The 25,300-nt window shown below is 44.0% G+C and overlaps 1 protein-coding gene across 1 annotated transcript in view; it reads right to left on the bottom strand.

The window, feature by feature from the left end:
- The window catches only part of SLC25A36 (solute carrier family 25 member 36), a 476,578-nt gene that overhangs the window by 382,898 nt on the left and 68,380 nt on the right, over window positions 1–25,300 (bottom strand). Inside the window, exon 2 of the mRNA XM_086944018.1 lies at window positions 1,108–1,278. Coding sequence (XP_086800144.1) covers window positions 1,108–1,278 — 171 coding nt within the window. The remainder of the gene's footprint in view (window positions 1–1,107; window positions 1,279–25,300) is intronic.

Raw genomic sequence — 25,300 nt, 5'->3', positions numbered from 1 at the left:
GCATTGGGCTTGGGAGAGTTATGGTCCACACCAGAAGCCGCATGTGCTGAAATCTCAAAAAAATCCCTAGCATGTGCTCTGAAGGATTACAAACTGGAGCGTTGACTGGTTGACACCTCCAGTTTAACGTATTGATTCTTGGACTTTTCATGGCAATACAAATTTGAACAAGTGATAGATACTATGCAACCAGTACTAGTTAAAAAATTGTATCTCCAATTTAGGTATGGGACCCTTCCGCTTAACGCCCGTACCAATAGGTGGGAAGGCGGGGCAGGCCGCCTTTGTCCCGGGTGCTCAGTGGAGGAAGAAACCGTTACTCATGTGATATTCTTCTGTCCAGCATACAGGAGTCCCAGATCTAGGTGGGCGATTCAATTCTGTAAAAACCTGGGCATTAGGAACTATAGAGAAATCTTTAGAATCCAAAAATCAAACACTGACCCGGTTACTGTGATATCTAAATTTTTATTTGCAATGTGGTCCAAGAGAAGGCATCTTCTTGCTACTGGTTTTGTCAACCTGTAAGGAGGACTATAAGAACGATAATATATTAAGTATTGGTAGGGGTTACTGTGATTTGATGTTTTTATGTGATGATTCCACATGATTTTTTAAATTTCATTTTAACATTCACATGTTAAATTATATTCTTAAGATATGTATATTTTTTTTTTAGATTTCCCATACTGTCGTTTATTAATGGACTAAGCCCCTAAATGGAAAAATTGTATTTGTATACCGCATGTATAACTCTGCATATGTGAATTGGACTGTTCGGTGCTTTCTTAATTGGTTGTGAAAATTGTACTTTCTTTTTTTTCTATGTACTTTTATGGCCATTTTGGCCGAAATAAAGTTATTATAATGATGAAAAACAGAGAAAGTCTTTTTTTTTTTTTGTTTTAACACAGGGCAGATAAAAGTACAATTGCCATCCATCTCAATATTGCGGTTGCTAGTAATAAGAACCATGCAGTCTAATAATAAACTCAAAATCATCTCCAGAGAACACAACATCTTACGTTTAACTTTTCATGCCTTTCTCTGTTCTGCAAGACACAAAGCCCATTAACACCACTTAAACCTAAAAATGCGTGTACATACTTTAAACAATGGATAGGTCCCGGGGAGATCCTTGTGACGCGGTTGACACTAGTTCCATTTAAAGTGCTCAGCTGAATTTTAGAGATGTAGACAGCTGTGACAGAGGACTGCAGGCGTGTTTTCACAACTTCCAGGGGACAAGTGAGAATTGCACCAACTGTGCCGCCACATCTGTAGAAATAACACAAAAAGATTAGAACCTGTCAAGAGTTTTATTTCAGTTTTTTTATTTGAAAGTTGTGGCACCAATAACAAAGCACCTTACTAAAACAAGCATTGGCAAAGCCAACAGGTCTTACATTTGACATCGTGGGACAGACCTACGGGCTTTGCCTATGCTGGTTTTGATTTTACTTTAATTCATGCAAAAAAAACATTAAGATGGCCAGTTGAGTCTACACGCTCATATGCCATCTATTACTATTTTTTCATAAACCACAACAAAAAGCATCTTACGATAGCTGTGATCCATGAGCGGCTATCTTGGAGTGGTTTAAAATCCATTTAAAGATAGATGCCTCGCCCAAGGGACAGCGAGAGAAGGGAGAGAGATCGAGAGAGAGAGAGAACAGTCCCTAATGCACTGCAATGCAAGATTCTGACATCAGTAGTCGAAGAATACGGCTCATTCAAACAAAACACTTGTTTCTAAGAGCGGAATTGGGATCCACAAGAAAGTCATGCAATTATGAGTGGGCCACAGCCAAAGCACACACTACGCATATTGGATACAAGGGGTCTGTTGTCAAAGCTATCTGTAGGCAAGAACTTAATTAAAAATGTTAAAAAACACACCCACTATAAAAATTAATTGAACTTAATGTTGTCGGTCTTTGATTAGCATGCACATGCCATTGATATTGCTTTCTGCCGACCACGTATTTTTGCAACTTTCAGCAGGAAATTACCTACAGCAGAGTACAGATTCCCGCTGGACTGTGCTGTAGGCGCACCCAAAGCCAGTCACACACATAGAAGGGGAAGCAGTAGAGTCCCACGTACAAGGTAATGATAAAGAGTGGCAGTTCATGGCAGCTGAGTAGTATTCAGGAGGGTAAGACTTTATACACGCATAACCCTGTATAGGGTCTTAATGGTCAAAGATAAAAAGATTCAGTTTTTTAATTCATTCCATAAAACATTCTTACATTATCATAGCAAATACAAAAAGCTATGTTGAACCATTAAGGGCTTCTGCAAACAACAGAACTGTCAAAATAAAATAAACATTAAAACACTAATTGAATGCATGGAGCGCAACATCAATACAATGTAAATTATCTCCCAACAGCCTTCACTGTGCTGTATAATGACTATTACTTGTAGATGGGAGAATATTAGTACTAGCGATCACTTAAGCTGAATTCTTTCTTGTACATATGACTACAGAGTGGCCCAAGAAACCCTGCTTATAGACTCCCGTTTGGAAAGAAGAAAAATATATCAACCCCCTCCACTTATCTCTGTGACACCAATAGCAACTTAATAAGACTCTTGCCACCTGTGCTGTTGTAAAAAATTCAAACGTACCTGCCCGTGTAATGCACCCATGTAACACACTTGGAAAAGCAAACCGAGCGCTGGAAGCAGTACACACCCTGAGTTCTTATCAGAGAGGGCAGGTAGGTACCTGTTTGAATAACATGCTTGTCCATGAATTCATAACAAGAGAGGAGGTACCCTAATACAAGATGGAGACAGGGTAAGCACAGTTCAAAGACAAGTCTGTCGCTACCGAGAAACACAGCTATTACAAAACTGTGTCAAAGCCCACATAAGGAATCAGCACCAAAGCAACACAAACAAAAAGATACAAGAATTTATTTTTTACACAGTACGTCAGTAGAACACAGAGAATAAGTCAAAATAAAACTGAATAATATCATTATAATTTATTCTATTCATTTATACAGTCAAAGGTTAAAAACAATTGTTACATGTTAAAAACATTTCATAATGACATTTAGAAAACGAAAGTCGATGCAGCATTTCGGTGAGTAGACAAATGTTCACCTTCTTCAGGACAGTTTTCTAAACAACAGAAACAGTTAATTATTTACAGATTCATATGTACTGACATACAAGTATAACAGCTAATCAACATGAGTAACATTTTCTTCAACGTATTCACATTAGTTACAAAAAGCCTAAGGATAATACATTCTAAATAAAACACAGTATATAGGTATTACTCATTCTTTATATTTGTTTAATTTTATCAAAACAACAAAAACTGCAAGCATAACGATCATTAAATCTTATTCCAAACTAAACATTCTGCATTTTCTCACCAAAAGAACAAATAGCATACATAGTGCCATACCTATAATGTAAGGAAGTCTGTTCTGTTCCTTATTGACAATAAATGTATATAAAAGACAAAGGATCTTCATGATGTCCCTCACTTTAAAGCCTCTACCAATAAAAACTAAGAAATACAGAGGAAGAAAAATACTTTAAGCTCCTTGGTTGAGACATGAGCATATTGTCTATTTCATAGGGCTACATTGTTATCACATACCTTTAGGCAAATACCAAAAGGATGTAAGTTGTATTCGTAGGAGACACCGTCTAGTAGTTAATTTATAGCGAACAACAGCTATATGGGCGGAAGAAGAAAAAGTTTACTCTCAATTCCTAATCTTAGCAAGAGGTATTTAGATTTTTTAATATATTAGAGTGTAGCCAAATGGATATTCTTACTTTTATACTTAAAATGGCTTTTCACATTAATAATTACAATGGCTTTTCGAAGGCATATCACGCCAAGGGATGAGTCGTGACTGGAGATGAATCAGAGTTTAATGTAGCCAAGGTAAGGATTCGCACACTATTTGGGGGATAAAATAATGGACAGAGGGTCACTCCCAAATTCTTTCAGGTTTATGGTCTAGCGTGTTTATAGAGCTATATTACAATATTACCTGATAATGTTGCGATTGTCTTTTAGCCAGAGATAAAATCACATGACAGGCCTGTCAAAATAAAATAAAGCACAAAAATGTTTTAACCTTAACCTACTGTGTTTGTGGATAATTATGGTGACTCACTTTGTCACACATTGATCTAAATCCATATACTCATTACACCGGACACATGTATTGTGTAGCTCTGATATGCCACTCCCTACATATTTTCAATCCCAGTTATTACGTCAGTTTAATCAATGCATCGGACACCGATAAAGTCCTAACGCACATTGCCAAAGCTCTCCGTTGTCTAGTCCCCCGCCTTAATAGCTTCTTATTCACTACAGCGGCAGTTAGATCGCACTTATTTATTTGTTATATGAACTCTAACCCTCCGCAAAACACTTAAATATTATAGGGCAATGCTTTTGTTCCAGCTATCTTCTTTATCAACCGTGTGGCAATCTAAAGAATCACATTGGTTTCAGTATCGGACAATTACTTCTATCAATTTAGTCAATGGTAAACTAAAGATATTGTAACGTACATATCGACATAGTAACTGTTAGCCGCATGGGCAACTACAAAAATAATATTGTATATTAAAAAAATAAGGAAGGTATAGACTCTTTTTCTCTAAACGGAGTGATAAGTCATCGAGTCAGCATCACAATTACCTAATAGTTAAAATACGGACTCCCTGCGTCCAACGATACAGCTTCCGGGTAACGATACAATAAGTCGGGTACACCGGGGCTGTTTAAATACGTTGCACACGGGGGTCATAGTTCATTATGTACCCTACATACTCAATTTAGATTATAATATGCCCAACGTTAAGTTATACTACAGGCTTTTCAGAGTTATCGATGTCATATAAAAAAACATATGTATTGTAGCCACTGTTTCTCAAGATGAAATGCTACATTTTACCTGCAGCTACGATATAAAGGGTGACCGTTTTGGAACGGGCACAGTATTGTTATTATGGCCATTTCGGAAAAAGATATTGTATGCGCCCTATGAGGCAAAATAGGCACTTATGGTTTGTAGTGTAGTTCCTATTTTCCCTATAGGCCCTGCACATTGGAATAACATAAACAGCAGTGTAGACGTAGAAGTGCGGTCTTCTAGGTCTCTACTGACTATGTTAAACTTAATTGGGTTTGTACCAGCTAGCTCAGAGGTCACTGGAAACTTTCTTGACTGAATAGGAAGTGATCAGCTTCCCTGCCTCAGACAAGAAGGGATTCAGTTTTCCAACAACCGCATTAACATTACAACTTTGCTCCTCAGAATAAGAGTCAATCTCTAGAGTCGTGTGAAACAATAGACAGCTATTTCACTCAGTCAGTTGTGCAGGAATTACTTTCACCTGGATGCAGAGAATAGAGAGACGGGCGTTTTCAATAAAAGGTATTATTTATTGAACAGTCTTCCTTCTCATGCAAGAGAAATGAATTGCCACAATTGCAAGACTTGTTATTATAAAAAGTGCGTACAGTAAAAGGAGTATTGCGAAATAATACTGTAAAAGCATTGATATGGTTTCTTAGCCATACGATAGTTAAAATGAGTAAAATATATACATTCATATATACATTTGACTAACGTCCTCAACTGGTGTTTCTAACTATGCCTACCCCAGTGTACCTGACCTAAGCCTAATACTTGGGAGGGAGTAAGTAAGTAGCAGTTTAAGTTAAGTTGGTTTTGCCAAGGGTTTGCTTCAAGAATTCTCTCTAAGGGTCTAGTCAGCACCGTACCTCTGAAATAGAATGTTGGAGGTCTGAAATCTCCTCTCAGGACTCGATATTCCAGTCACCCGCAAGGGTAGGCTGGAAACGCCGGAGCTGGATTTTCTCGGCAGGAGAAAAGACAGCGTCTTTCTCAGCGCGTCAAGGGGGAGGAGGGGCAGCGTCCGTGGGCTTCTCGCATCTGCTGGGCTCTGCAAGGGACAGCTGTTCTGCTCCTGTATTCACCACCACCATCGCGTGTGCTTAAGGCAATGTTGGTATTATTTATACCTGAAAGGTGCCGAGTTTGACGTAAGTTTTTGGACATAAGACGCCAATAAAGATGTCACTAAGAACTGGTCGTTCTTACAGTGCTCGTTAGAGTTCTATTACTAATCAAAACAAAGCAAGCGGGGCTTTCCCAGGTTGCTGGGGGTTTAATCTGTTGAAAGAACTCGGTGTGTTATCTAGGAATCTAAGGAAGTGGCTTCTGCTGTGTCATGTACTGTAATGAGCTGCAGAGACGAGTTACTGAAATATGGCTCTGATCGTTTATGCCATTATAGGGGTATCTATTGATTATAGCCGTATAGGGCCATGTGGTCATGATATTGATCGGGGTCCTAGATAGAACACAACACCCACTCCACGAATTTATGTCCATTAAATTACTAAAAACTAAAGCAATAAGATGCGCGTGTATTCCTACCCACCCAAAATACATATTGCATTTAAAATGGCGTATTTGAAATACATGAAAATATAGGTACTGTACGTCTTTAAGCATAGTAATCATTGGGGGCGTGGCCAACTGGGCAGCGAGATGGCCGCTCTGTGAGCGAGCTCCGCCGGCTGCACATACAAAATCCTGCAAAATCCTGAACCGTGACCTCGGAGGGACCTGCTCTACGAGTGCCCGGACCGCGGACACCCAGCTGCACACTCGACCAAATCCTCGCACGAAACGGGAGCCGGGAGAGCGAGATACGGCCCCTGAAGTCTGAACCGGAGCGGTCGCCTGCGGACGCCCGCTGCTGTGGAGCCCTGCGCGGGAGCAATCTCCAACTCCAGCCCGGGGATTGACGGGCCTGAGTGGTCTGGGCGGGGAAGATGGCGTTGACCTCCTGAAAACCGCGACGCTTATGAAAACTGTGCCGAGGGTAGCTGTGACACCGGCGAGTGGATCCTGGCATCAGTGGAAGTCGACCGAGTAAGTGGCAAAGCGCACAATCCTAAATGTGCTGAGCGGAAGGGAGCCACGGATGAGGGCGCCATCTTGCCTCGACAGCGGGGTGCTGCCAGGGCGACTGAATGTCCCTGAGCACACTGCCAGACTCAACTGCTGAAATCGCTGCTCGAAGGGTTTTAATGCCTCAATAACCCATTCGAGACGTGCCGCCTCCTGATGCTGCCTCGAGTCCTGGGGAGCTAACGTGGTGGTTCGCGCTGGGCGCTGTTGCAGCGGATAGCGGAGGCGGGCACCACTGGATATAATACTCTGGTGCCAGCAGACATCTGGCACAGGCTGAGGTCCGGTCATATCCCCAGCGTACTCCTATACTCGCCGTGGTCGACCAGAGCTGGTGCATTTGGCAGTTGATGACATCCGCCCTCTTCTACCTGCCCTGTTCAGTGTGCTGAGCAGACATCTTGCTGACACTTGCCCCTCCTGCACACCTTGAGTACATGATTGACTTGCACCTGCCGGGAGAGTGGGAACTGATCTACTGAGAGTTGCGGAAGGCACTGCGACGCGACCTGCATTGTGCACCCCACAGTGTTGCGCTCCTCCACATCCAAAAGGGGGGGAAAGAATGAGGCGAGGCAGCCCAGGCTCAACTTTGAGCAGAAGCAAAAGACCAAACAAACTACTCCGGATCCGGAGACTGAGGCGCCACCCTCGCAGGGACCTGCTGCAGACATTGATTTTGGGGCGTTGATAATGGAGGTCAGACCGAGCTTGAAAAGTATAGACTCTAAACTGGATGCTATGTCCTCGCAACTGGACTCTGTTAAGGCCAAAGTTGATGCGCATGAAACAAGACTGGATTGCTTGGAGAATAGACACACTGAGTGCTGCGAGTTCCAACAACACACCAAGCAGCATATCACTAACATTGAGAGGGAACTGGAGTCTTTACGCGCTAAGGCAGATGACTTGGAAGCGCGTTCCCGGAGGTCGAATATTCGCATTACAGGAATTCCGGAAACGGACAATACTGGTAAAATGGAGGTGTTTGTGACGGATCTCTTGCATGAACTTTTTGATCCAGACCTTTCCCAAGTCTTCACGGTCGAAAGGGCACACAGAGCACTTGGTAAGAAGCCGCCGCCTGGCGCTACTCCTCGCCCTATACTTGCCAAACTATTGAACTTCCAGGACAGGGACCAAATCCTGCGACTTGCAAGGGAGAAAGGCAAGATCACCCACAAAGGTATCCACATCTCCTTTTACCCTGACTTTACATCCCTTGTTCAGGTAGCCAGGAAAGAATTTATGCCGGCCAAGAAACTACTGATGCAAGCTGGGGTCCAGTACTCATTACTTTATCCGGCAAAACTAAAGGTACTGCATGAGCATGCCGCACACTTTTTCACGGACGCACAATCGGCAATGAAATTTGCTAAACACAATTGCGGCCCTGGAGCAAGACGGAAATCGCAGAGACTGGAAGAAGACACTGGGCCACTAAGTGACAATGATTGAATGGCCTGAGACAGCCCGAGGCGAGATTTCCCCTGATCGGGCCCGTATCGTTTTGCCCATGCGGTCCACTAGCCGCTGCCCTTAAAGGTGAACTGTCTCTTAAGACTTGGGCTATTTGTGAACATCTGGATGGGCACCCTACTGTAAGTTATGCTCCTGATTCGTGATACCCTCTTTGCATGCTGGATTGTTTGTGGTAGTTCCGTGGGGCTGGGCACCCTCCGGGCTACGAACATCTCCTTCCGTGTGCAGCCACCCTGTGCAAACAGGGGTGTAAGCTGGGAGCACCACGCCCCCATGGGGTATCTCCCACTGTTACTGTTTCTAGTTGGCCTGAGCACTACTCAGAGCTCTGGCAGGGGTTTATCACAACCTGATTGGGGGGTTGGTGAGGGAGGGGGGGGAGAGGGTTGTTGGGTAATTTGTTTGATGTTAAGAAATGGTGCGCTACAGGATGTCATATGTCTTATCCATTGCATAGGGTGACACGGGATGAGCCTCATTGACTCTGCAAGATTTCCAAAATGGGGGGTTAAACTGTGGACTTGGAACATTCGGGGCTTGGGGGACTATAAAAAGGCTAGATTGATGCATGGTATGCTTGCTAGACACAATATAGACATATGCTTTTTACAGGAGACACACATCAACACCACCCCCTCGCCCAGATTGAAGCATTCTAGGTGGTCACATATATACTCTGCCATCTATTCTAACTACGCCAGAGGTGTGGTGATACTCATCCGCAGAGGTTTGGATTGGAGGGAACACGCCAGTGTGCTGGATAAGAAAGGGAGATATGTTATAGTACACAGCTCATTACAGGGAAGGCCACTGGTACTGGCGGCCATCTATGGCCCGAATGTGGATGATCCAGACTTTTTTCAGAGTGTTTGGGCGCAAATCATGCTGCTGGATTGCCCACAAATTGTTTTAGGGGGAGATTTTAATGTGGTGCTGGATGATGACCTAGACCGTAGAGGCGTAGGGAGGCCCACGCATGCTAAAGCGAGACAGGCACTTCTTGATGTGATGGATGAAGGCTTGCTGTCGGATGTGTGGAGATCTAGACACCCTGGGGACAGGATAGGGACGTGTATAGCGTGCCATCATGCTGCCTGGTCCGGCCTGGACTACTGGCTGGTGTCTTCTGATGTAGCGACTTGGGCAGTGGAGGTGGCCATTTAGGCTAGATCACTTTCGGACCACGCCCCCTGCATGCTGGAACTACGTGTACCTACTGCCACTAATAAAGCGTTTTCATGGCGACTGCCCCCTCATGCCCTCACAGACTCAGTTTTTACTGAAGAAATTAGGGCAGATATTGTAAAATACTTTGAGGAAAATGAGGGCTCAGCATCGTCAGAGGCTATTGTATGGGACGCTTTTAAAGCGGTGATTCGGGGCCAATGTATTGCGAGACAAGCAGGGGTACTGCGAGATATCCGTCACACGCTAGCCCAGCTGAAACGTGAACTGAAAGAACTGGACCTGGCCTTCTGTTGCAACCCTACATTAGAACTTGCAGGTCAGATGAAGTCCAAACTGATTACATTTAATGAGGAAGCGCAGAGGGAGGTGAAGTTCCTGGGAAAACATGCAGAGGCCCGCAGATATGGGGAAGGGGACAGACCTAGTAGAACCCTAGCTCGGTTAATAGCCCCTCGCGCGCAGACACATTACATACACGCTATTCACAATAGTGAGGGATCCCTAGTTGTCGGCCAGGAAGCTGTGCTTGATGCATTCACCGAGTTTTACACATCCCTTTACACAACTAGACAACCCACGACCCCAACTTCCCTAGACAGCTTCTTAGATTCCATTGCCATCGTCTGGTTCAACGACCTCCACCGCCAGTATATGGATGTCCCTGTTACCGTCCAGGACATAGCTCAGGTGATCAAGAGCATGCCCGCGAACAAAGCCCCGGGTCCAGACGGTCTGACGACAGCCTTTTATAAGGCATATGCCGAGGAGTTAGCCCCGAAACTACACTCTGTGTTTGCTGAGGCTCTGGAGCTGAACTCCCTCCCAGACTCGATGCGCGAGGCCCTAATTATAACCCTGTTAAAACCAGACAAAGACTGTCAGGTCCTTGACTCATATCGTCCCCTTTCCCTCATCAATGTGGACGTTAAAATCTATGCTAAGATCATTGCAGAGAAACTACAGCCTTTACTACCAATGATCGTACTCCCTGACCAATCAGGATTTATTCCTGGCCGTGCCACCTCGCACAACCTCAGAACGATCTTTTCTATTCTGCATTATCTACATCCCTCCATTCAAGCAGCAGTGGTGTTCCTGGACGCTACCAAAGCGTTTGATTCCCTCGAATGGCCATACCTGTTCAGAATTCTGGGAAGGATGGGGTTTAGCCGCAACTTCATAACTCTTATTAGGCTGCTGTACGATACACCCAGGGCGCGAGTGAGTGTGAACGGGCTCATATCTAAACCCTTTGCAGTGTCTAGGGGGACCAGACAGGGCTGCCCTTATCTCCACTACTCTTCGCCATTGCAATGGAGCCTTTAGCAGCCAGAGTTCGTCAACATCACACAGCAAGAGGGATAGGCTTCAGCTCTCGCAGCCTGTTGATCTCCATGTATGCAGATGACGTCACACTGTACGTCATTAATCCCGCCGAGAACTTAAACCCCCTACTTCGCGAATTTGTGCGTTTTGAGGGACTGGCTGGTGTGTCTATTAACTGGTCCAAATCTGTTGCATTTCCCTTGACTGACGCCACCAGGGAGTCACCTTCGGACTATCCACTGCGTTGGGAGACTGACGCTGTCAAGTACCTGGGAATATGGATTAGCCGTGACATACAGGAGCTGTGGACCCTAAATTTAGGCAGGGGGCGGTTGATTGGCTGGAGGGGAAGGTGGAACTCTGGAACAAACTCCCCCTGTCTCTAGTTGCGAGAATAGCACTGGCAAAGATGGTGGTTCTCCCCAAATTTTTGTATCTGTTTGTAAATGTTCCGCTGGTCCTGGCGCGAATTGCGCAATAGGGCGAAGCTCCCCCTGCTCTACGCGCCAACCAGTCCACTACGCGGCAACCCAATGTTGCCCTGCTTGCGTGCCAGGGGCGGGGTCCTCACACTCCGAGGGCAAAACATGAACACTTTGCGGACTTGTATCCCAACGGGTCCTTCAGGGATTTGGGCGCTTGCGGAGAAGGTCAATCTGAATCATTTTCCGACTTACTTCTGTATCACTCCCTCAGGGAATCTTGTCGGGCGCTTTGGCCCCAGTTCCCTGAGGAGCCACCGCAACTCACTGCCCTCCAGAACTTGCTTTCGAGACCCTCTCCTAAGAAGCTAGTGTCTCGGCTGTACAACTGCATGCAAGAGCAATCCCCGATCACTGTGCCCTCTTCTATGCAGGCTTGGAGCGCTGACCTGGAGGCGCCCCTAACAGAGGAACAATGGGAATACTGCTGTAAACAACTCACTGAGCTATCACCCAATTACAGATTACGATTAGTACACTTCAAGTTCCTACACCGGTACTACCGCACACCAGTACTGTTGCACCGCATGGGCATTCGAGACGACGCCACGTGCTGGAAATGTGGTGGCGCTGATGCATCCTTCCTACATGTTGCATGGAACTGTCCTAAGCTCGAGGAGTACTGGTCAGACATTTTCACTGCCATCAACCAAATCCTACACAGAACTGACGCACCATCCCCACTTCTGGGCCTACTAGAATATGTTCAGGATACGGTGCCCGGTGACAGGAAGCTCCATGCGTTGTTGCTCCTTTATGCCAAGAGACAAGTAGCGATAAATTGGGGTCGCAAAACCTTACCTACATTCTCCGCGTGGGTGCGAGATGTAACTTATGGTAACACGCAGCTTACACACTACTGGGAATCGATGCCCACCGCTTCCAGGCCTAAAGACATATGGGAGCCATTTATGCTGTGGTCTAGAGAGCGGGAGGATTCCACTGCCTCTGGGCACTCGCCCGCTGTAGAAATCTCTGATGATATGGGGTGAACTTCTGTAGATTGCACACGGTGCCTCATGTCGGGGTGGTACCTGAGTGGGTTGATGCTCTGTGGCTGTAAGTCAGACTCACAGAGGCCCTGTTCGAGACTGTATGTGGCTATACTTCTTCGTATTGCGGTCCCCTTCCTGGCCAGGCGATCCCATATGTGATTCTGCTCCCCCCCCTCCCCCATGTAGCAGTCAGCTGCCCTCCCGCTGTGATTCCTGATGTCGACGAATATTGTGGGAGTGACGCCTCACCCGAATGCGTGCGACCCTGCACACAATTAACACTATGCTTGTTCGATACCTCATCTTTGCACCTGAGTTAGTTTTTCTCTTTAAGGTTGTTGTTGGGGGGGGAGAAAAAGGAGCCTGTAGACACGGCCTTATCCGCACTGTTGTTTAATTGTACTTCATGCTGGTATACGTGCATTGATGGCAAATCAACACCGATCATTTGAGAATGCTCTACACGTCTACTGACCCCTAAAAAAATGTGAGACAAATTACTTAGCTACTGTTACACGCACTTACTAAATGCTTCACACTGTAATATATGCTAACGTTCCATGGCACATCACATGATGCGCCATACTGTTTTTGTTTTTGTGACATTTATCTATATAGCGGCCTGCCTCCGGGTTGTTGGCGCGACGCTGTGTAACTTGTATACTGTACAATAAACGTCTTACACCAAAAAAAAAAAAAAGCATAGTAATCATTCAAAAAATTATTGCATATGTAATCAGTTGAACGATTTTGCGAAAAAATTACACATTACACATGAAATGTCTCTTAATACAGAAAAGAAGGGCGAGACTATTTCATCACATATAAATACAATTGCTGTAAAATGTGCTAGAGGCCGAGGTAAAGATTCTTTTTTTTTTCTAGATCTACTAAAAATAGAAGTTCTGTTCTTTATGAATAGTTCTACTTTAAGCAAAAGCATTTGTGCCAGAAAAAAGGTAAATATTTTGAAAAATGTTCAATGAAAAAAAAAAAATTCTCGTGGTGAACGGGGAATAGAGTTCCAAATGCTTTTCAGTAGTTTTTGTTGATCAAAACTGAAGGCCAAATTCAGAGTTCATGGGAACGCTGTGCGCCGGAATGTTTTTTCCAAAAAATCATTGTTGCCGTTCAGGGGAGAACATCATATCAGACAAGCTCTTAAAGAATAGGTCTACATATTCAGGAGACAGTTCGACCAGGTTCGATAGTGCAGTAACCTGGCAGTTGTGAGAATGATTGCTATCATCGATGTTTGAATCAGCAATGCTCACAGAAGGCCATACCTGGGTGATGTTGCTTTCATTTACTGCTTCACTGCCGCCACCTAGTCGTAGCGCAAGAGTCTCAACGAATGCCGTCACCAGGATTGGTAGCCGCTGGGGACAACACGATGCATGAGCCGTTACAGGACTTAGCAAAGTATCGATATCCATTGGTACTGCTGATGGTAGTGCAAGACGTGTCTAACACGCATTCTTCTCCGCATAGCATACATCGAAGCACAGGTAAGATGCAGGTCTGCCATATAGATCTGAATGAAAGAAACCAGGTCATGTTCAGATCTCTCAGCCGGGCCAATCCAAGGATTCTAGTTATGCGGTCCCGGTAGCGTATTGCTAGGATCGTTTCTTCCATCCTTTGCCGGAGTCATGTCTGTGTTTGGCTTGCCATATCGGAGCAGGAGGGTCAAAAATAAAATGCCTGCTAAGAATCCCAAAATTAGGGGTATGTCGCCAAAGACTGAGTTGACAAAATTGGGAATAATGGTCAGAATTGCTTTGAATGGTGTTAACAGACACGAAAACATTGTCTTAAATACGTTTGAGATACCAATGGCATCCGACATATTTAGGATTTGGCTTAGCATTTCTGTGAAATGCACGGGGCAATTTGTTGATAAAACTTCATGTATCTCTGATGCTGTCCTTGCAACTTGGAGATCATACGTCTCTTTTGATGACGTGATGGGCACTGTTGTCTGTAAAAGCACAGACTTCATTCTGCTTAAAGTATCAATTCGTATAGAAGAGACATTCAAAGGAGGCCAAATCGGCGTCTCGGAATCTCCAGGGCCGTTTGGAAACAATGCTTGCATACAGCAAGTGACCATGGAAGTCACGCTTACGAGATATGCTTTCCCTGGCACCAAGCCACAACAGCTGTGATCCGTTATTAGAATGTAACTCCCGTTAGAAAGTTGCTTAAAGAAGGGCTCTATCTGTGTTGCAGGTGTGACGTGCTGGTGGCATGAAAAGGTTGTTTGAAGTCCCTTCACAGTCCCCATGTAAATTAATACCCTGGCACAAAAGTATACCGCTTAGTGAATGTTTGCAATTTTCACCACTAAGAAATACATTTTTGTTGTGGTCACTGTAGCATGTGAGTGTATATGGTAATTTCCATGATGACTTAATGTACCCTTTACCCAATCGTTTTTACTGGCCAGTCGGTATATACTCAAGGCAATTTTTGAATCGGAAAGTTGTTATCGGAATTGTGATAATCCTGTGTATTATCCATTCAATGACAGGTCTTTCTGACATTGTCAATGGTAATCTCTCAAGTTTTTCGATGCTCAGGATTGTATAGTCTGATCCTTTCTGTGCCAAACTGATTTGTTTATCAGTAAGGTTAAAGATGGAAAACAATGACGTTATGTTGATTAAACGCCATGGCACATAGCCTGAACGAAGATTTTGCAGCATCCAGCCTAACTGTACAATAGAACGTAATTGCGACTGGCCATGTTGTAACATTAGCAAGTCTTTATCTATTATATCGATGGCAGATGATACAATACTGTCCAGTGAATATATTCTGGAGGACAGAGTCATTAACCCATTGTCCACAACAGAAAGTGATTTTTCCAAATGAATACAATCAATTTCTCGTATTTTTTCTGCTGTTTCAATTTGCATTACTTTCCATGCCTCGTTGTATGCCGCATATACACTTGCCGCTATGAAACGTTTTTGACGCTGTTTTCGTGGTCCCATAATGAAATTGCTAAATCAGCACCATCTTTAAGTAAAGATAAGTGTTGCTTAATTTCTGCCAGTGTGGATGATTCTAGCCATTCAAGGCACAGTTTCCCTACACTGTATGTTGTTACTATCCCAGGATGTTGTCTCTGGGAGTATCTAGGGTCTGGTCTGGTAATTTTTAACCCCTGTGTTTTGTTCAGGAATCTATCTTGACAGTTATTCGTGTCAGTAGGCCAGATTAACCACTTTTTCCAATCAGGATGTGTTCTGTTTAGATGTAAAATTTTTGATACGTCTATTTCAATATCTGTGGTTGCATTATCAGGTATTGGCTTTGGAATAGACGGTTTGTTAAGGTCTTTAATCTTAGCTAGGCCAAGACAGGTTGTTTGGTGAATCGTGTCATTTAAGAACATTATTTGTTCTGGGATCATGCAGGCTCGAAATAATGCTTCTAGGCCTTGTACCTGCCAATCTTTTGTACCCCAGATGGTTTTTGTTTCAATGTTGTTTTTCCAGAAATCAAAACCAAATGTCATAATTTTTTCATAAAATGCTTCTGAATATATCAATTCAGTATTTGTCAGCATTGTTTTCGTCCCTGTTTTATCCAACAGTTTATAATAAAATGTTTCTGCATCACTTGTGTTAAACCCTGAGAAGTATTGGAATTTCTCAAAAAACGTTTTTGAACTACTTTTAGGTGGAGTAGCACAATGTTCCCATTGGTTATATTTAAAAACATTTCTAGGTTGAGCAGATTTATGTAAGTAATGGTCTGCGTAATGTGAAAAACAGTACATCTGTTCATAATTAGATGAACCTTGTAAATAATCATGTTCTGTAAATTTTGCTGACAACACTAAATCCGACATCATACTATTTATACTTTCAAAATTCCAATCATCAGAGAATGTACTTGGTTTTACAAAGTCACTTAATGAAACCTTGAACTGGTGAGGATATTTCAAGATCTCGACCGGGCCATATACTTCATAGTCAGTCTTGTCCCACACTACCCCGCCGGGTATTGGAATGGCTGTGACATTTACTGATGATAGTCCTCTTTTCTTCACGTGGGATGATTTGTGAGGTTTTAGAACTAAGTTGATGTTCTGACTTGCTGTGTCCATTGAACTGTATTTTCCCTCAATGAATTTTCCCAAACAAAGTACCATGATGAGCCAAAGCAGGAGGAAAAATACACCTAGCCCAAACCAAAACTCTAACCATGGAGAAATAAGGTAAGTTTCCTTGAGTTGATGAAAGAGTTCTGTTGCTTTTTCTTTAAAAGTCTTTGTTTCTGGCGTTACTTCAGGGTCGCTTTGATCTTCAGAAAAGTTATCGAAATTGATGAAGTAACCAGAGGCAGTTCTGTCAATTGTTGGAATTGTTTTCTCAATTTGTCTTTCATTAGCACATTCTGATGCCACATCATAGTAGACTGGAGTTTCATGACGAACTGCTTCAATCTGTGTTTCAAGAGGCAGGAGTTCCATGGCATTATTGCATAGTCCTTCTCTGTGCACTGCAGGTTTATCAAATGTGATTAGTCTTTCAGTTTGACCCTCTTGGATTGTTGAAATTTGGGTATTCTGTTATTTCTCGGGAGTCCACTTGGCCTACTGTTGATTATAGGCCACATGCTTGTGGTTTTACCAGGTCGATTGATACAACTCGGTTCTCCTTTTTACCAGCAAGTGGCGGTAGTACTACTGATCTTGTTCCGTTGATTGCTAAGACAGGTACTGCTTTTCTGTAAGAAGGCCCAAATTCCTTCTTCACCGCTATTTTCTCTCTGACCAGATCCCCAATCTTTGGAATCCAGACAGGTCTTGCTGGGACAGGTGGTGTGTCTTCAGTGGTAGTTGGCTGTTGCTTTATTTTTATGTTGCTTAAGGATTTTCTTGTTTCATTCAGGTCCTGTAAAATACCCAAACGATCTTTGATGTCAAAGTCTTTATTTTTATCTTTTACCACTGAAGCCTGACTATCAAGATCCTGAACATGCATTCTAGTTCCGAACAATAGTTCGTACGGGCTGAAACCTTTTAGAGAATTTCTTGGCAAATTATTAAGACTACGTTGGACACTTATTAAATGTTTGACCCACCCATCACCCGAACCCAATACCCTCGCTGTTATAGATTGCTTTATGTCTCGGTTTTTTCTTTCCACTACACTGTTTCCCTCAGAGTGAAATGGGAAAAGAGAATCGCAACCCAATGCCCATACTGGCCATGGCCTCCTTATAAGCTCGAGAGCTGAAAGCAGGACCCTGGTCAGAATGAAATATGGCAATTGCGTATGTGCCGATAAAGACTCGCAGATCTTTTATAACAGTTTTGGCGTCAGCCGAGTGCTGCGGCCACATATTTAAAGTGAATGTAGTCTTAAACAATTAATAGGACGCTGGATTGCATATAGACAGCATTACGCTACCTACATACCAGGCCATGGAATTACTCCGCTTGATTCGCTGCTGCGATCTCTGTCGCAGTCGGGACAGTTCTTTACATATTTATAGTGGTGCAGGCTCATCTCCGGCCACCAGTATACTGATTGTAATTCAGCCAGAGATTCCTTCATCTGTTTATGCCTTGGACCTTCACCCATGTGTGCGTCTGCTATTAATAACTTTCTCCGGTTCGTGTTTGGTATTACCCTATCCCCCACTCCAGGGATTCGAGCAAAAGGAACGGAGTTTGCATCAATTACGTATGCATAATTGAGTGGATAGTTCACGGGTAGTGCTGCACAGTCGCCTTTTAAGGACGTTTTTACTGCCAGCATGGTTTCCCCGTCTATATATTTTTCTGAACGCTTTTTTGTGGCTACGGAAGCCGGTTTAGTTGCTTCCGCTATGGCTGTTTTAGCCAATGAATTCCCTGCAACGTGAACGCCATCACGTTGATGACTCAGAGTGTGTATCACATGAGTCTTTTGTAGTTCTTTCTGTAAAAGAACTACTTGCTTCCAAAGCATGTTATGCTTGATTGTGGCACCTGTGTCATCTTTGTAATCATTTTGAATCCAGCTCTGCAATCATTATTGTAGGAGTTGACGCAAAAATGTAAATTGCCGGGAGGAGCCAAGATGGCGACGGGAGCGGACGTGTAGTCCCTCGGCTCCTCGATCCTTTGTTTCTCGCGACGATATCCTGACCTTTATCCTGCCACTGTGTGATAGCGAGAGGACGGCAAGCGAGCTTGACTGGCGCTCCCCCGATGTCCCTGCCTGCCTGAGATCCCGATATATTACCGAGTGCTTTGCGGCGTCCGTCCCTACCCCCGTGACCGAGACCCAGGCTGGGATGCAGATATGGCGGCTGTCGGAGCTACGAGGGGTTGCGGATGCAGAGCGAACCTGGCGTCCTGACTGGCGCTGCTGTCTGCTGATGTATGCGCCTGCCCTCAACTCGTGAACTGTGTGCATGCCGACCGGGAGCTCTCGCGGGTGGCGCTGCTACCGGGATCTACAGGTGAGGTGCGCGGCGCCACCCTTATTATGGCGGACATCCGAATACCGTAGCTTCCCCATAAGCCTGCTACTGCTCCGGCTTGATCCGCGTGAGGTTCTATCACGGATCGCCCACTGCTTACAGATCTGCCCTGGGACAGCAACCTGAGTCCCTGTTGTTTTGTGGTATCTGCGCCCACGCGCCCCTGTGATTCCCCCGATGGGGCTGCCAAGATGGCTGGTCCGGCTGCGCTGATTACCAACGTTGCCTTGGATAAGCACTGGACTGTTCTGCGGGGCCTTGGGCACTGTACTGACTTTGGAGCCGCGCCTGTGTTCGTGGAGAAGATGAAACCCCCGGCTGCTTTAACTTATGGCTCTATCCTTGATGCACTCGACAACTTGCGGGCAGACATGCGTGAAGGCTTTCTATCGCTGGGCAAGAGAATTGATGCTGTCACGCCCGGGATGGATTCTACACCATTGCCTTCCTTTTCTCACCGTGATGCTCTGCCTATCCTGATTCTAGACCGGGCTACATTGTTGCTGCACGAGTGCCTTACACTTCGGCTCTTCGACAGTGCTGGCGGACGCGTTTTGGTGCCTGCTTTCTCCACCAGCGCTACACTGTCTCCATCTCTATCGGAACTCATAATCTCTGCCTTGACTTTGCTGCCTTTGGGAATGGCGCCGCAGGCGCAGAATCTGGTTAGCCTGATTGCCCACGCTCAGCTGGCCCTGCTTCAGACTTTTATTATTTTGCTGCATCGGTTGGCACCACTTCGTGGTGTTCATGGATTTGGTCGAGAATGGACCCGTCCATTTTGTCCTGGAACAACAGCTCCCTGCCGAGAGCGGCCATCTTGTTCCTCTGTTCTGCTGGTGGGGGTTGCCCCGCGAGGGTTCCGGCCGGGCAGACATGTACGGACTGGCCAGGGTTAGCGGATTTCACTTGGTGGATTATACATGCCTGGCTAGCGAGATCTCGGATTGAAGCGCTCCTATAAAGTATACAAGTGTGACTCTACTTGCGTTATATGATGCTCGCAGCTCACTGCTTTTGCTGATACACATGTGGGGGAGTGACGGATTGGGTTTGATTGGCGGGTGGGGACTCTGAATGGGACACCTCCTCAGTGCGTGCTGTTGTGATACATGTGATCTCTCCCTATTTTATTCAGTACTGTATGTTATCTATTCTTGTTACTGAGTATAGGGTAGTAGATGTGGTATGGCTGGGGTGTCCGGGAGACTTAGTATTTGGTGAGCTCCTCCCCTCCTTTCTTCTTTCTTGGGAGTTACCCTTCTGTGGGTTTTCTTGGGGCGACAGGCACGTTAGTGGGGGGGGAGGGCCGTAGCCTCTTCAACGTGCAGGGTGGGGGGGTTGGGGCTTGATTTTCCCTTCCTTTTTTTGTTTCTATGGCCTTTTCTTCTTGTTCTCTCTCTTATTTCTCTTTTTCTTTCTTGTCTATCTTGGGTCAGACGGGGGGTTGGGTTTGGTTCTTTACGGGGCGATTTTTGCGCTTTGCGTCTATGTCTTATCACATGGTTTATTGATTCTCTGACCAGGATATCGATTTTAATACACAGTCACTGAATGATTGCATTTTTTGCTCTTCCTTCCCTTTATTACTACTGTTTGAGGGCGCATTTCCTGTCACGAATTTTCCCATGTAATAATGTGCTTTTTTATACGTCGTCGTATCCTTTTATTGCTGCTATAGAATGATCCCTCTAATATCCTATTATACCGTTGACAAGCTAGATTGCAACTCCTGAGGTGATATATTGATTGGGCGGGCGCTAATTGGGGTGACATGTACTTCTGCGCTTGTGTATCCTTATTGTAATGATTTATGCCAGTATTTTGATAACGATGTTTCATTTGTGGATATCCTTTTATGTGGCTCGCCCACTCAGCTACCCGGTCTGACTTTAGGACGATTCGTCAAAATTAGAAAATGAAACCCTCTTTATCCTTTTCCTGTGGTCCCTTGCCAGTCCATCGTAGTGTTGTTATCCTTGTCATCTATTGCAGCACAAGGTACCTTGGAAGATTGTATATTGTCATAGCGGCCGGCCCGCAGTGGTTGTAGGCAGACGCTGTGTACTATGGTTGCGATAAATAAAGGTTTTCAAAAAAAAAAAAAAAATGTAAATTGCCCACGATTAGTGTTGGGAATTCACGTTCGGCATTTTCAAGCGCCATCTTTAAAGATCTGATTTTCAGCTCGCTGAGCCGAACATTTTCTCAGTGATTCAGTTTTTGTTATTTTCGGTCTGAATTTACTGCAGAGCCAGCGACCTTTAACAATCGCGCAGGCTGCATCGTAGGATTTATTTTCTACATTGTAATGCTGTACAAATCTGTCTGTATAGATTATACAGGAGTACTGTTGTAGAGGAAGAATTTCGATTGGCAGAGGATATTCTTTTTCATAATTTAAATCATTCAGTTTTTTCATGTACGGGCCGAAATAGTATTTCACGTCTTCTGCAGCAAGAGAATTTACCCACTGTATCCATTTCGGATCCAGTGACACTGTAGGCAGGTTTACTGGGCTGAATAGTGCCTAGAAGGCGGATTCTGCTGTGAGAACAGTGATCCTTTTGCCTTGTGCTTGTTCTCGTTCTTTTGCTATAGCAGTTTGCACTGCTTTCACAGTATTTTCTGTGAGACTGAATGTTTTGTCTGCTTGTTTGTACAAGTGAGATTTCTAAGTTATTGGTACCGTTTCTCCCTCATTAGAGGTCAGGTACGTGAATCCGCATCTTCCTGGGATGACTCGGATTACAAGGTTGCGTGTGTTGTCACGTGTTTCTATTTTTGTTTTTTGCTAACATGTCTGTTTGCAACGATCTCAAAATTTCTGTGTGTTTTTGAGTCCAGTTGATTGGTTTAAAATCAGGTTTAATTAGTTCGTAGAGAGGTTTAACCCTCTCCGCATAATTTAGAATGTAAGTTCTTCCGAAATTCAGGAAGCCTAGAATCGATTGTAAGTTCTTCAGCGTTTTTGGTGCTTGGAGTACAGCGCACTTCTCTAAGAAGTTGTCCGCTAGGCTTTTTCCTTCACTTGATAATTTGTATCCTAAAAATAATACTGTCAGATGGGCAATTCTTGACTTTTTAAAGTTGAATTTGTAACCCTCTGCAGCGAACCCAAGTATTATGGTGTTCACCCTTTTCAAGTCAGTATCCAAGTCGTCGTCTGTTAGATAGATGTCATCGACATAAGATAATGCCTCATCATCATATATTTGTAGTAACTCTGTTACTCTGGCTGAGAATAGTCCTGGGCTGTTCTTGAATCCCTGTGGGAGCCTACAGAATTTTTCTGTGACCCCATTATTGAGAAAGCAGTCAAGTACCTGCTTTCTGGTGCAATATTTTGACAAAAGAACCCATTAGATATGTCTAATGTTGTTATATATTTTTTGCGAACTATATTATTCATTAGTGCAGCACTATGCGAATTTTGTACGGCAAATGTTTTGCAACATGAGTTAAGGTGTCTGTAGTCCAAGACTAGACGATATGAACCGTCCGGTTTGGAGACAGGAAACAAAGGATTGTTCATTTGAGAGGTGCATGTTTCAATCACCCCCTGGTATTCAAGTTGATCTAAAATCTCCCTGACCTGTTTTTTAGCTTCTTGCTTAATTGGATACTGCCTCTGTGCAGTAGGTTGACATTTTAACTGGATTTTGTGAGGAGGAGAGTCCTCATCCCATCCTACATGATTTTTATATAATGCTGGTGCCTGGGCTACTGCCCATTTCCTTGCATATATATATTTAGTGTGATTTGGAATGTGATTCGAGAAGGCAGGCATAATCATTTCTTCGCCATGAGGGCACTCCCTGACAAACTTCGGGGGCCAATCTTTTTCAGCTAACAGGATGTCATAGCCTTTTGAGAGGTTATCCTAAAATAGACCCCTTATTTTCCTAGTCTTATCTCCCTCTATACGCAGTGTTATTTGGTATATCTTATGAGGTTCGCTAACTCTGGTGTCGGAAGTTTCTACTTGAATGTATTCATTCGTGTCCACTGTCTCCAGATGACTCATCAGGATCTTGCGAGCTATGGTGATTTCTGCTGCACTGTCTAGCATTGTCTGTGCCCACTCCCCGTTTTTCAGCTGTGTCCTCAGTATTCTCGGCATGTTCGATTACTCTAATACTGGCTACCTTCTTTCTTGGAAATTGTAATTTTTTACTTTGAGCAGGTTCCTTGTCTTTGGACTTGGTGTGCTCTCCTGGGTCTGACCGTCCTCTTCTTTCCGATTTCTGCGAAAAAGATCGAGAGGGACGTGTATCAATACTTTGATATCTATCAGGCTTTTTCAAGTTATCCCTATTTCTAAGGTTATATCTTTTCTCAGAGTGCTCCCTCTGGGGAGACTGGTGTTCTCGAGTCGGAGTTCTTTCCCTCCGTCGAGGAGACCTTCCTCTGGACTGGAAAACTTTTTCCTTAGGAGTGGATCGTTTATTTCCATCCCAGCTCTTTTTCGGAGTGTTTAGATTATTTTTAAGAAATAATTTTTCAGGATTTTCGAGTAGTTGGGGTTTTACTAGTTTCCCACCCAAGCTGTCTCTACCTAATTCTTCATAGCATTTTTTTTATAATTCTGGCAAGCTCAATTGGTTGATCTGTTATATCTGTTTCCTTCAATTTCTGGCGGATCGCCACAGATGCTGCTTCTCCTTTTATGTTGGCTAGTAATATAGCCGAGACTGCTTGAAGTCTTTCAGTAATTTCATACCAAGAGTTAAAGCAGGTTCTGGACCGTATTCATTCAGAATTTGTTTTAGCACATCTGGTATTACCGCCATGGACGGAACACCATGTGTTTTTGTGTAAATGGAAGCAAAGACTGTACCCCAAGTGTCACAGCCCTCCACATGTGGTGTGACCCCCATTGGAAGGCAGATAGTCAGAATCCTGTGTTTCTCAATAGGGGTAGTATTCGGAAATACTGCCTCTATTTGAGTAATTTTCTGCACTAACCAGAAAGGAATTTGTTCCCGTTTTATGGGTGTTTTACCAAGACATGATTGTATGTTCTGTGGTGTAATTTTATTTGTGTTCCCCTGATGAGGGCTCAGCTGTGGAACATTAACAGTTGTTTGGACTGTTGCAGTCCGCATTACATATTGGACTAACTGTCTATGTATTTTAATTAATGTTTTTAGCTGTCCTAACAGCTCTTCTTTTGACATTTTTTCAATGTCTGGATGTGGTGTGTAGCTGGCTAGAAACGGCCACGTTGCTCCTGGTCTACCTAGTGGACCGAGCCTGGTAATATGATCATTGTGTTTTAGGGTGCCTTTAAACCAGAGCAGGTGCTCTTGGTATTTTAATGGGATTTCAATCGCCTCGAAAGGAGCGTACTCATCCGGTGGATCCTCTATTTTGTAATAGTGGAACTCGTGTGTTGTAGCGTTTGCCACTGGAAATGTTATCCAAGAATAGAATACCTTTGTCTGCCGATATTCGTGTGCCTCTATCACAAAGACGACTGTGCCACCTTGTGTGGTCAGTCCGTTTTCTATAAGTTTTAACGTTATAGTTTTTCTTATGTTGACCGGGATGATTATCGCACTCGGTTCATTAATCCCTGTAACATGGGGACCCTGCTGAGTCGCATTTACTGCGGCTTCAGCGGTTCCGTTGTCTTCTACTGACATTGTATAAATGAAAGTTTTTGCAGAGCAGGTCTCCAAGGAGACAAAAATTAGGTGCATAATATTTTGGAACACTGTATCCTTCAACGTTGAATAAACCAGAAGCTCTACATAGGAATCTCTTCCTACTAAGTTCGGGCGGATTTTAACCTTTCACCCACTCCAGACGTCTATTGGAGTATTTACGGGAGAAAGGGTCTGTGTGAAAAAAGCACGACTGAATTACTCTAACGTCTTGCGTTAGTTTTATCGCCTTACCAAACGTTGGGTGCCATGTAGTGTAGTTCCTATTTTCCCTATAGGCCCTGCGCATTGGAATAACATAAACAGCAGTGTAGACGTAGCAATGCGGTTTTCTAGGTCTCTACTGACTATGTTAAACTTAATTGGGTTTGTACCAGGTAGCTCAGAGGTCACTGGAAACTTTCTTGACTGAATAGGAAGTAATCAGCTTCCCTGCCTCAGACAAGAAGGGATTCAGTTTTCCAACAACTGCATTAACATGACAACTTTGCTCCTCAGAATAAGAGTCAATCTCTAGAGTCGTGTGAAACAATAGACAGCTATTTCACTCAGTCAGTTGTGCAGGAATTACTTTCACCTGGATGCAGAGAATAGAGAGACGGGCGTTTTCAATAAAAGGTATTATTTATTGAACAGTCTTCCTTCTCATGCAAGAGAAATGGATTGCC

This window comes from Lissotriton vulgaris, chromosome 11 (genome assembly GCF_964263255.1).
Source record: "Lissotriton vulgaris chromosome 11, aLisVul1.2, whole genome shotgun sequence".
NCBI classification, from domain to species: Eukaryota; Metazoa; Chordata; class Amphibia; order Caudata; family Salamandridae; genus Lissotriton; species Lissotriton vulgaris.
Note: the sequence above shows the minus strand (reverse complement) of the source record. Positions and strands in the feature narration are given on the sequence as shown.